The sequence below is a fragment of the Papilio machaon genome, chromosome W (assembly GCF_912999745.1).
Source record: "Papilio machaon chromosome W, ilPapMach1.1, whole genome shotgun sequence".
Lineage (NCBI taxonomy): Eukaryota > Metazoa > Arthropoda > Insecta > Lepidoptera > Papilionidae > Papilio > Papilio machaon.
The window spans coordinates 195638-208642 of NC_060015.1; the positions used below are offsets into that span (position 1 = coordinate 195638).

The window sequence follows — 13005 nt, forward strand, 5'->3', positions numbered from 1 at the left end:
TTGATGCCGCAAGAAGTGCGGACCTTCCCACCACAAATTTGAATTTTTGAGTTGTAAAGGATTCAAACCTCTGGAACCTATATCAGACGGATTGAGATTGGTTGGGACATAATTCCATGCTGCTGGATCAAATGTATTAGTAATTTCTGTTACTCTATTGTATACTCTACTCTATTGTATATGTTTTATCGTGCTTTGATCATAGTGAGCAAATGTGGAAGACGTATAAAAATCGCATAACGCAGTGGTTTATCGCGAACGACGTGAACCATTTAACCGATGCGACGGGAGTTAAACGACGAGCTATACTGCTTAGTGCGCTCTCCGAGGGGACATACAAGTTAGCAGCAGACCTAGCACTACCCAAAGAACTCAACGAGGTGCCCTACGAAGATATTCTAGGACTCCTAGATGCATATTTCACTCCGAAACGCGTCGGCTTCGGCGAGCGGTACAATTTTTACGCTGCAGTTCAGCAACCCGCGGAGTCGTTTATACATATTTTTTTTTTTTTTTTTTTTTTTTTATTAATTTCCCTTATCCCTGCTGCTATCAGTTCTGCAGCAACCTTGGTTTCCTTAAAATTCCTTATATTACTCTGTAGCTATGCTAAACACTAATATAATTAAATTTAGTACATTTACGGCTTTCCCAAATATTAACGAACAATTATATCGAATTACAATAACTACAATTATCTATGAATTGAATCTATAATTATCTATGAATTTATATTTTTCATTACAATATAACAGAAATTATACATCATACATATTTATATGAGCTGTTTGATATTCAGGTCCCCCAACACATAGTGAGCTTTTAACAAAAGGTACAGTGATGGGGATGGGCCTCGGATTGTTTATAAATATTGTCATTACAATTCACATATTATATACATTTGTTAATAAAGTAATTGGATTATTTTAATTATTGATTAAACTATATTTACTACATATGGATTTCATCCTTAGTTTTTTTTTTTTTTTTTTACTTTTTTTTTTTTTTTTTTTTTATTTTGGTTTTTTTTTTTTTTTTTTTTTTTTTTTTTTTTTTTTCTCTTTTTTTTTTTTTTTCGTGAATATTAATTTAGGCAACTTTGGAGCCATTGGCCTTCGCAGCCAAGCGCATAATGGTTGATCCATAATCTAATAATATGATCCTTAATGTATCATTCTCCATTATTAAGTGTAGGGCATTTTTTGTTAGAGACTGACCAATCGTACTCTCACAGGCGTATCTTTGTCTCGCAAATCTTGGGCAATCCAGAAAGATGTGTGCTATGGTTTCGTCGGTAGTATTATCGCATAGACAGGATGGGTTATTAGCGAGCTTAAATTTATATAAGTATGACTTAATGCCCCCATGACCAGTCAGCAGCTGGCTACGTATGTTGTTATGCTCGTAGTTTCGTAAGACTCGATAGGCAACTCGTACACTGTTAAAAAAGAGCTTTAGAGGGCTGGAAGCATTATAGTCATCATACCTTGTTTGCCACTCTGTTATGGAGGCTTCCCTTATGGAGCGCTTTGCAAACGTGATCGGAAATTTATCATATGCCGGTGGCTTATTACAGGTCAATGCGGCCTTTTTGGCTAGCTCATCTGCGCGCTCGTTGCCACAAAGACCGTAGTGTGCCTTTATCCATGCGAGTTCGACTATTATCTCATTGTGCTCTGCTAGTGTTATTAGTTCGCGTATTTCTACGGCTAGTGGATGCAGGGAAGAAGAGTCGCATATAATTTGTAAAGCTGATCGAGAGTCGCTCAAGACGATTATTTCGCTGTAGCTTTTGGGCTTCCGGGTGATGACTTGCAGCGCCAGTCTCATAGCTGCCAACTCCGCCTGAAAGACACTACAGTAATTGGACAGCCTTATTGTACTGTAATGCTTCTCTGTCCCTCCTTTCCAAAACGAGGCAGCCGCTCCGACTTTTCCATCCAGTTTACTTCCATCAGTAAAAATGTGCCATTTGTTATTGCTCAATCTTGCTAGATCTTCTGCAGTAGATATAATTTTAAAAGTTTTATTTTGCCTATATGCTGGATGTGGAAGTCGATGTGGGTCAATATCACGCTCCACAGCTCGACCAGGCAGTTCGGGAAGCTCTTTTCCTCTTTTTATCTCGTACAGGGTAGCTCGTTCTCTAGCTCTAAGATCCAGAGGGAGGATGCCAGCCAGAATCGCTGAGGCTACGGTGGAAATAGTGCGATGTCCCTTACAGATTCTAATTGAGAAGCTTCTTGCTATACTGTCCAATCGCTTACGATTTGTCTTGTTATGAGAAGCTTGAGCCCAGACATTTGCGGAATAAAGAACGATTGGTTCGACTACAGCACTATATATAATTCTCAAGACGTTGCTGTTAAGGCCCCAATGTGCACTTGCTGCTCTGGATATAGATTTAAATAATTTTATTGCCTTGTCTTGTCTTGATGAGATGTGTTTTACGAAGTTCAGATTTCGGTCAATTATTAGGCCTAAACTTTGATGGAATCAGAGAGATCTAATTCGGTTCCTTGAAAATTTATGCGTGGGGCCCGGTATTTTAGCTTTTTGGTGACGAGCATGACTTGCGTTTTGTGTGGGGCAAAGCGCATTCTGAACGATTCACCCCATCTGGACACTGCGTTTAGAGCCCTTGTCATGATTTCCTCGACCTTATCTGTAGTAGAAGCTGTGGCGACTATCACTATGTCATCGGCAAAAGCTTGGATATGAGCTTCTAGTCCGTCAGCCGCCTGAAGCAGAGGGTCCATCAGAATATTCCAGAAGAGCGGGCCGCAGGTTGAGCCCTGGATACAGCCTTTGTTGGTTTCCCTGACATCTAGGGCCCCTGCATATCTAACTTCCACAGTGCGGTCAGATAAATAGCTTCCTACCAAACGTATTGTAGCACTATCAATGTTTTTAGCGGCAAGTTCCGTAATTACAGCTGGCCACCAAGCATTATCGAAAGCGCCTTCAATATCTAGGGCGGCTACGACTATCATCATACGTTGTCGTAAGCCATCTTTAATCTTCGATACAAGATCGTACAGGGCGTCTTCGGTGCTTTTTTGCTGCATAAAGCCATACTGCCTAGCATTTAGAGAGCCAGTAGATCCTAGAGTCCAATTGATCCGACGAGTAAACAGTTTTTCAAGGACTTTTCCTAAAATAGGTAATAAACCAATTGGTCGGTAGGACTTGGGAGAACTGTAATCTTCTTTTCCAGGTTTTGGAATAACTTTAATTATGGCTTTTTTCCAAACTATGGGAAAGTGTTCGATCCTTAGGCAGGCGTTATACAAAGCAGTGAAAGTGTCGGAGTTAGATAAGACAGCATTAGTACATATATCGGAAGTAAGTCCGTCGTGGCCAGGAGCCTTTTTTGGGCTCATGTTCTTTAATATTGTGAAAATCTCCTCTGAGGTGCAGTCGACAATTAGGGGGTTGGCCTCGGTTTCAGATCTAGTGTTTAATTTTTTTGCCTTATTACGTATGATGTGGTGTGTTTCTGTATCAGAATTGGCTTGATCCAAAGGAAAGAAGCTTTGGCCTAACAACGCAGCTGATTCCGCGGGAGAAAGTGTTACTCCGGTAGCTGGATCTTTTAACAATTCGTTATCTTTTTTAGGTTCACAAACCTTTAATATCCGATAAATTCCTTGCCAAACTGTCTCTCTTTCCTGTTTTGCACATAACCTTTTCCAACTCTCTGTTATTGCCGCCTGAATCTCATTTTTGTATATCTCCTTTGCTTTTAAATATTCTTCTATAACGTAAGGTTTCCGTAAACTGTTGGCTTTACCGATTTTCTTCCGAAGCCTTTTCATTTCTTGCTTTAGTTCTCCTAACTTCGTCGTCCACCAATAAACTGGTTTATCAGTGCGACCCTCCTTTATCTTTGGTATAAGTTCTTCACAAGTCTCCCTAACAATGTCTGTCATCTTTTCGCAAACATCGTCTAGAGCCGGCTTAGTAGATATCTTCTCTATGTAATCCCTGTCTAGATTTTCCTGTTTCAATTTCTCTTCTAAACTAGTTCTGAATTTACTCCAATCGACTTTCTTGGTATTATAGATACGTGTTGTTGGTTTGGGTCCAGCTGAGAGAGATTTGACAAGCGACAGCGCAAATGTTATGGGCCTATGGTCGGAAAGGTGTGAGAAGTCAGGATCAATCTTCCAATCTTGGGCTGCATGCAAGAAGTCTTGTGAAACTGTAGTAACATCGATACAGCTGGTGAGTGTCCGCCCGCCTCTAATTGTGTAGAAGGTAGGTGTTGAATCTCGGTTTAGTACAGTTAGACCTTTTTCAGCCAGAAAGTCGGAAATGATAGAGCCCCTGTGATCTTCGGTTTTGGATCCCCACCAGGGGCTTTTTGCGTTGAAGTCTCCTGCTAATATTATATTTTTAGTCCCTAGTTTGTCTATATTTTGAGATACGATATGTATATCCTCCACAATTGGTCTGTCTCCTTGAAGGTAAACCCCGATGACTCCGAGGTCGATATTACCAATGTGGATTTTGAGGGCGACTATGTTATTGGTTATTAAATCACGGTTAATTGATATCGATATTCTTTTATCTAGAATAACAAGCGCAGACTTGACGATGCCTTGACCGTTGGTATTTTGGATGACTCCTTCAATGTCACATATTTGACCTCTGTTTCCTACATACGGTTCCTGAAGCATAAGTATTGAGTATTTTCTTTGAATGGCTGTGCAGATGATGTCCTTAGTCGCCGCATATCCACGTCCTAGGTTGGCTTGAACAAATTTGATTCTAGAATATTGTACATCCGTGCCCTTATCGTTAACAGTAGTTGACTCTTGATCTAGCAATTCTATCCCATTTCTGCCATAGAGGACATTCTGAACTGTATGCTGGATGAGATGGAGTTAACGTCCTGCCATGCTTGTTGCAGTTGATGCAATGTGGCAACCCATTCCTTCTGGGGCAATCTCGCGTTTCGTGATGGTCTGCACAATATCCGCAAGCCGCTGTAACAGTACATGCTTTTGCCATATGTCCAAAGCCCATGCACTTATAACACTGTGTGATTGGGGACTGGTCATAGGCTACTAGTACCTGGAACCCGACTCGTACTCTCTGGTTCACTAAAGCTTTCCACATCTTTGGATCAGCTTCCATAACTGCGTTAGTGAGTACATCGTTCCTCCCTTTAGTACGCCTTATTATCTTGATGTGCTGCCGTTCTGACGAAATGTCCTTTAAAAGGTCTTTATTCTGCTTAAGTACAGCCTCCGTTACTTGGACATCGGTGAGGTCTTTCGCTAGTCCAACAATTTTTAGTAGTGGTAATTTATTTGGTAGCTGTTTTGCCGATAAAGTTTGATCGGCTTGTCTTAAAGCTTCGCTAAAGCTTTGCTGTTCGTCTGCAGATTCACAGCTAACAATTACTCGCTGGTTTTTAGATCGCCGTATTGCAGATACTCCAATGCCCCGTTCCACTATGTTAACGCCGGTTTTTAATCTCTGGACAATATCATCCGATGTATGTCGTGGGTCCACAGACTCGACTAAGACATTGTACCTCGGAACTGGAGGTATTCTTCGGAGGGCTTGTGCGTAGGAACGTCTTGGTTCAGGGAGAGGATCAGTTTTCCGTTTATAAATGTGCTCCGTTTCGTGCACAGTGTTCGTTACAGGGATGTTATCCTGAGTTGGGCGCAACAAGAGGTCAGATAACTGCTGTTTGATCTCTGTTAAAACCGTTTCTGAGGCAAAACTAGGGAGCGCTTCGTGGCTGCATTTGCTCGCCTGTAGGATGTCCTTCATCTCCGCCCTCTCCACTTTGGCTTCATCAAGACCAGTGAGAACTCTTACCAGCGATTCTTGAATGTTATGCTGTGCAGTCTGTTTATTTAATCCAGGGTGCTCATTTGCAGCCGTCGATAGGTTTGTTTGAAAGAAGGCTTTTAGGTCAGAAACTTCTTTTTTTAATATTCTAGTGAATTCTTCAAGGTTGTCTGTTGATGAAGCCAGAGGCGGGTATTCCAGTGTACGAAGTTGAGGTGAATAATTATTGGGGCTCTGCCATCGTTCAATATCTGCTCGGGTACCTTCTAGCTGCTTCACAACTGTCTCCATTTTAGCAGCCAGATCACTGAGTTGGATGCTGAATGGACCTGATGCGTGAAATATTCTCTCCTTAACTATAGTTGCAGGTTGGGGTCTCAAGGACAGCTGCTGAAGTTCGCTGTAAGTATTAGCTATGATTTGTAGCGGGCCGTCTAGTTCAGAGTTAAGCCAGTTTTTAATTTCGTCGGCAATTTTAAGGGCGTCTGCCGTATTTTCTTCCACAACTTTTAGCTTCTCTGTATGTTCTTTTTGAACAGTTGCAAGTTCTCTAGCGTGGGCCCTTTCACACCGTATTAACTCTTTTGCGGCTCTTGCTTTTTCTTGCTCGAGTGCGGCCTTATAACTTCGTCGTGAATCAGACAGAGAGAGGACAATTTTCTGAAGGCTTTGGAGACACTCGTTCACTTCAGTTTTACATTCCTTTTTCATATTGCCAGCCTTCTCGAGTGCATTTTTGCCTTGTTGCAGCAACTCGCATGCCTTTTGAGGCGCCAGGTCCATGATTATGTCTGTCCCTTGCCCTGTCAGGGGCAGTGTACTGACTCGTGCACTCGCTGCACTGTCCGCGTCAGACCATTCCTCGTCAGTGACTTGGAGCTCCTCTTGCGTATGGATGGGGAGTCCCCAATGCGACGGTTCCTTGCGCGGAGCTTCGGTCGCAGGGACCGAGCACTCAGATGATGTGAGAGAGGATTGAGTGCCTGTCAGGGCTGCCGCTTTGGGGCGCACGGATTCGTGACCGTGTACTTTGAGAGACTTTGTTGCTGGCGCGCTTTTGTGTGAAGATGGTCCGGGCGTCGGTTTTTTGTCTGTCGACTTTTTATCTGACGATTTGTTATCACACAGTTTTTTATCCGACATTTTTTTTTTTTTTTTTTTTTTTTTTTTAAATTTGAGTAGTTAGTTCTTCTTTCTGTGTATTTTGTAGTGTTTTACTTTGTTCTAGATTATTCTTCTTAGTGCGCGCTCTTTCAATACCGTCCGAAAATCTAGGTGGATGGGTAGTTGATTCTGTCGGGGCCAGGTCACTGGCCTTCCTCTCCCGAGTAGAATGAGCCGTTACTCGGGGGGTCTAGCCTCTGTGGTTCCTGAGATAAGTTGCGGGGGTTGGGGTACTATTTCGAGGGGGCGGGGGAGGGGTCCCAGCGGGAGATTGGCGAGTGGAGGGGGGGGGGGGGGGGGGGGGGGGGGGGGGGTTGAGGGGGGGGGCTACAATTAGGGGTCTTAGATAAGAATGGGGGTCAAATGGTCTTTAAGCCCCGACTCGAATGAGCCCAAGCTCGGGGGGGTTATGCCTGGAGAACAAGGAAGAGCCCTCGCGGTTTTCTGGTACTCTTGGTTATGCAGCCTCAGAGTTGGTTTTGTAGGCGTCGGCGAATTCCTCGATCCGGCTGCGGAGACTCCAAGTTGGGTTTGCGTGGTGTTTCGCACGTAAAACCACGTGTTACAAACAACACGTGAACAAAGACCACATGTTTTTAGAGGTTATAGCGTAACACTTTGATTGGGAATATCTCTGCAGATTCTTTTGCGATCTCCTTGATTCTTTCGATGACGGGTAGGCTTCGGCGGCCGCCAACTGGTCGTATAACAATTAAAACTTTTTGTCAGGCTGCCCGGTAGTTATCCGTCTCCAAAGTTACCTCCTCATTCCTCGGGAACAGACGTGAATTTACACTTGATTTGAGCGTCGTTAGTGCACCACACTTCACTCTACTTGATAAGACCACTCTCACTCGCGAGCGCCCGGAAATGTGTTTTTGGCGCAATTTTTTGGCGGGAGGTGTTTTACATGCGTGTGCGCACGACGCAATTAACTGATTACTTTACTTTATACATTGGGCGGCTCGTCTAAGGGGTCTCACGGCTAATTGTGGCTTCAGCAACCTAGAAGAAGTTCTCTGAGACCGCTTCATCATGGGGATGCTGCCGGGGCTCGAGAAAGAAGAAATCTTTGGCAAGGATCTGAGTGGCCTGACCCTGGCTAGAGTGGTGGAGCTGGCCGAGAACATACGATGCGCGCGAGCGGGAGCCACCTGCGCAGCCGCTGCGACCAGCGTCGTCGTCGCCGCGCCTACAGAAGTATTGTGTAAAACAGGACAGCCGAACAAAAGTGAACTAAGCGTGAGTGAGAATAGGTCGGAAAAAGTACAATGTTCCGTGTGTGGATATTTTAACCACAGGACGTCAGAGTGTCGTTTTGTTAATTATACGTGCAAAAAGTGTAAACAAACAGGGCACCTCCGACGTATGTGCAAGAAGGTGAACCTGGTGACGTCAGCCGTGACGAGGGGAACGGACGAGAACGATGACGATGGTGAGTTGTATCATATCCGTTCTTTTAGGGGCGAACCTATGGTGGAGTGCGTTAGGTTAAACGGGGTAACTTTAAAATTTGAAATTGACAGCGGGTCCGCTGTAACGGTCATCTCCGATATTACATGGAGACGGCATTTTCATAAGGTGTCTTTATCTCCGTCAAATAAAAAGTTAATGGGGTACACGGGCGAAAGAATACATTGTTTAGGTGTTATGCGCGATTCAAAAATGTTATTCGGTGGGGTTAACCGCGCTATAGACGTATATGTAGTACGTGGTGGTGGCCCGGCACTTCTCGGCAGGGATTTTATCTCAAAATTTAATTTAGAACTAGCGCCGGTGAAATATTGTGATTCATCGCTTTCAATAGAACAGCTTCAGGCTCGTTTTTCCAAAACGTTCGCGGACACTTTAGGTTCTTTCAAGAAATATAAAATAACATTATTTTTGAAAGAAAATTCGAAGCCAATTTTCTTTAAGGCGCGACCTATTGCATTCGCTCTAAGGGAAAAAGTTACCGATGAGCTAAATAGGTTAGTCGATCTAGGTGTCCTAAAACCGGTCGACTATTCCGAGTATGCGTCCCCTATAGTACCAGTTTTAAAAAGAAATGGCTCCGTGAGAATATGCGCCGACTACTCGGTTAGTATCAACAAACAGTTAGTAGTCGAGCAATTTCCCCTACCGACGGTGCATGAGCTGTTTTCGAAGCTACACGGCGGCGAACAGTTTACAAAACTAGACTTGTCAAGCGCATATAATCAGCTGTGTCTCGATGAGGAGTCGCAGAAGTTGACGTGCATAAACACGCACCGGGGGCTGTATCAGTATACGCGACTCGTATTCGGTTTGTCCTCGGCCCCGGCGATATTCCAGCGCGCCATGGAAACCGTGTTGGCGGGTTTAGACGGGGTGTTGTGTCTCCTCGATGATATCTTAATTACAGGTAGTAATAGGGAGGAACACTTGACGCGTCTTAGTAGCGTATTGCAGAGGCTCGAGGAAGCGGGGCTAACATTACAAAAAGAAAAGTGCGAATTTTTTAAAGACGAAATTAATTATTTAGGCTACGTGATAAATAAGAACGGTCTTAAAAAATCACCGGAAAAAATTAAAGCAATAATAGATGCACCTAGACCATGTAATGTTAGTCAGTTACAATCATTTTTAGGGCTGGCTAATTACTATAGGAATTTTGTACCCGGTGCATCAATGATGTTAAGTCCATTGTACGAGCTACTGAAAAAGAATACTAAATGGAAGTGGACGAAGATTCACTCAGATGCCTTCTTAGCTATAAAGAAATGTCTAGCGTCGGATTCGGTTTTGGCTCATTTTAACCAAAAGGCCAAACTTATCTTAACGGTCGACGCGTCCCCCACCGGCCTCGGGGCAATATTGTCGCAAGTGGGGGACGACGGCGTCGAGAGACCTGTCTCTTTTGCGTCGCGCACGCTAACGCCCGCTGAACATAGGTATTCACAAATACAAAAAGAGGCGACGGCGATCATATTCGGAGTGCGTCGGTTTCACCAATACTTGTATGGTCGAGCGGATCCTTTTGTCTTACGAACCGACCACAAACCGCTAATTACTATCTTTGGTCCGCATAAGGGTATCCCGGAAGTGTCGGCAAATAGGCTGCAACGTTATGCAATGTTTTTAAGCGCATATAACTATGTGATAGAATATGTTCGCAGCGCCGATAATACCGCAGATTATCTGTCGCGCGCGAGTCTGCCGGGGGCGGGGGAGCGCGGCGCGAGAACCACAGAGGCGGGGCGCGCGTCGTGCGCAGACGCCGCCGCGGCGCTGTGCGATAGGGCCGCATACGTCTGTTTCGTCGTGGACGGAACGTTGCCTATGACCGTCAGCGAATTACGTCACGAAACAGCTAAAGATGTTATTTTGTCCCGTGTCATGAATCATGTTTTAAACGGCTGGCCGAACAAAGTAGTCGATTTAAAGTTGAAGCCGTATTTTTTGTGTCGAAATCAATTATCGGTAGAAAACGGCTGCTTAATGAGAGGGCACAAGGTTATTATTCCAAGCTCACTACGTAAAAGAGTAATGGACGAATTACATACGTCCCATTTAGGTGTAGTAAAAACCAAGGCCGATGCGAGGTCGAGATTTTGGTTCCCGGGCGTCGATGAAGCGATTGAAAACTTTATCGGGTCGTGCGAGGTGTGCACCCGGCTGAGGCCGTCACCGCCGCGGGCGAAGCTGGTGCCGTGGAGGTTCCCTCCTCAGCCATTTTACAGAGTGCACATCGACTTTTTAGGACCCTTGAACGGTCGTACGTATTTGGTCGTCGTAGACTCGTACACCAAATGGGTCGAGGTATACGACATGAATGCGAACACAACGTCGTGTGCAGTAGTTGAGCGGTTGTACGAGTACATTGCGCGTTATGGGTTACCGAAAACGATAGTGAGCGACAACGGGCCCTCCTTTGCCTCGCAAGAATTTTCAAGGTTTTGCGCAGGCAATGGGATCAGTCATCTTACTACACCGGCGTACCATCCGGCTAGCAACGGCCAGGCAGAAAGTTCGGTAAAGGTTGTAAAAAAGGGTATTAGAAGCAGCATCATGTCTAGTCGTACAGCGAAGGAATGTAAGTTACGTCTCCTAAAGTTCTTGTTCGATTATCGGAACTCGATTCATTCCACCACAGGTTTCTCCCCGGCTGAACTTGTATACGGATGTAAACTCAGGTCGCGGTTGGATCTAATTAATCCCAAAGAGCCGTCGTCCTCGTTCAGCGCCCTTGCCGATGTTGTGCATGATAGGCAGCAGGCACAGATCGTAGCCCATGGTGGGAAAAATAAAATTTCCTTTTCCCCAGGTGAACAGGTATTTTATAAAAAGTTTAGTAGTAATAATAAATTCACCTGGCATAAAGGTACGGTGTTACGGCGACTGGGAAAAGTGTTATATGTTATACAGGATAATGCTACTTTAGTTACCACTAAAAAACACAAAAATCAATTGTGGTTATGCAAAGCAGACGTTACTGCTACTAATGTAAACTCGCGGGATGTTGACGATGATGATGATGAAATTGTAGTGAGTATCCCAACATCGCCAACATCCTCCGGACAGCCAGGAGTCGCACAGGGCATTAGTGATGGAGAACAGCCTGAGGGGGAAGGTGAGGAGGCGTGCTCGCCGCCGCACACACCGCTTATCAACCATCCTAATGTCACAGTGGCTAGGGGTGTTAGGCGCCCTGCGCAGTCCGAAGAGGATGATTGTTAGGGCTAGCTTAGAAATTAAATTTGTTATATGTGTCATAAGCTCTGCATGTCAGTATTGTGTAATTGTATTGTTATTTTCTTGTTAATTTGTTGTTGTTTATTTGTTTATTGTTTATTCTTTATTTTGATTTTTAATTATTTATAAGGTCACATCTAAAGGGGGAGGGATGTTGTGTATGCGTTTGCACAGCGCATGTTTCTGAACTGGCGGCTACGCCCGCCGTCAATGTGACAACACTTTGAATAAACAGTCTGCGCTAAGCAAGCAATCGTTTCATTACTCCAAATACGTAACATATACAAATTGTTTTAATTGTTTTTTGCAAGTTTTTATCCAGCCCAGCACTATAGTTGAGTCACACCAGAACTGTATTGAGTCGATGTTTAATCGCAACGCACTTACTACCTTTTTTTTTTTTTTTTTTTTTATATGAGAAGGGGGCAAACGAGCGGCGCGAACACCGAAGTGATCATCGACGCCCATGGACATCCGCAACACTAGGAGAATTGCAGATGCGTTGCCGGCCTTTAAGAAAGATATATGCTCGCTTCTTGAAGGACCCTAAGTCGTAGTGGTTTGGAAATACCGCCGAGGACAGACCATTCCACAACGCGGCCGTGCGCGGCAAGAAATTTCGCGAGAACCGCACTGTTGTGGAATGCCAGCCGTCCAGATGGTATGGATGGTACCTGGCGGTCTGTCGGGTCGTCCGATGACGAAACTCGGCGGCAGGAATCGTTCCAAACAGTTCTTCGGAACACTCCCCGTGGTATAAACGATAAAAAATGCAGAGGGAACTGATGTCCCTCCGCAAGGCCAGAGTATCAAGCCGATCGGTAAGAGCTCGGTCGTTGACGATTCGAGTCGCTCTCCGTTGTATGCGGTCAAATGGAAGAAGCTGGTATTGGGGTGCTCCCGCCTAGAGGTGCGAGCAGTATTCCATGTGGGGCCGAACTTGCGCCTTGTATAGTTGTAGGCGGTGGCCCGGCTGGAAATACTGCTTCGCCCTACTGAGCACACCCAGCTTTTTGGAGACCAGCTTGGCCTTGTCTTCCAAGTGACCGCGAAACTGAACGTCACTCGATATGTCAACGCCGAGAATACCGATACTGGCTGAGGCGACCAGGGGAGTGCCCTCAAAACGAAGATCTACGACAAAGGGTTGTTTTTTAGCGGTAATGGCACACACTTGTGTCTTTTTGGGATTGAATTCAACGAGATTTCGTTGACCCCAATCCGAAACTTCACCCAGTAGGGTCTCCAGTTCAGACACAAGTTTGGTCCGGTTCTCATCGGCAGTAGCCCGAGAAACATTGGCACGGGCCGTGTACA

At 44.8% G+C, this 13005-nt stretch overlaps 1 protein-coding gene across 1 annotated transcript; it reads left to right on the top strand.

Annotated features, from left to right (window-relative positions):
* The first annotated feature begins 8010 nt into the window (after positions 1–8010).
* LOC123723305 (uncharacterized protein K02A2.6-like) lies at positions 8011–11673 on the top strand. The gene is made up of 7 exons (XM_045685888.1): positions 8011–8221; positions 8330–8475; positions 8893–9054; positions 9178–9358; positions 9584–9887; positions 10113–11268; positions 11362–11673. Exons 1-7 carry the CDS (start codon positions 8011–8013, stop codon positions 11671–11673), a joined length of 2472 nt encoding a protein of 823 aa, XP_045541844.1.
* Positions 11674–13005: the final 1332 nt, after the last annotated feature.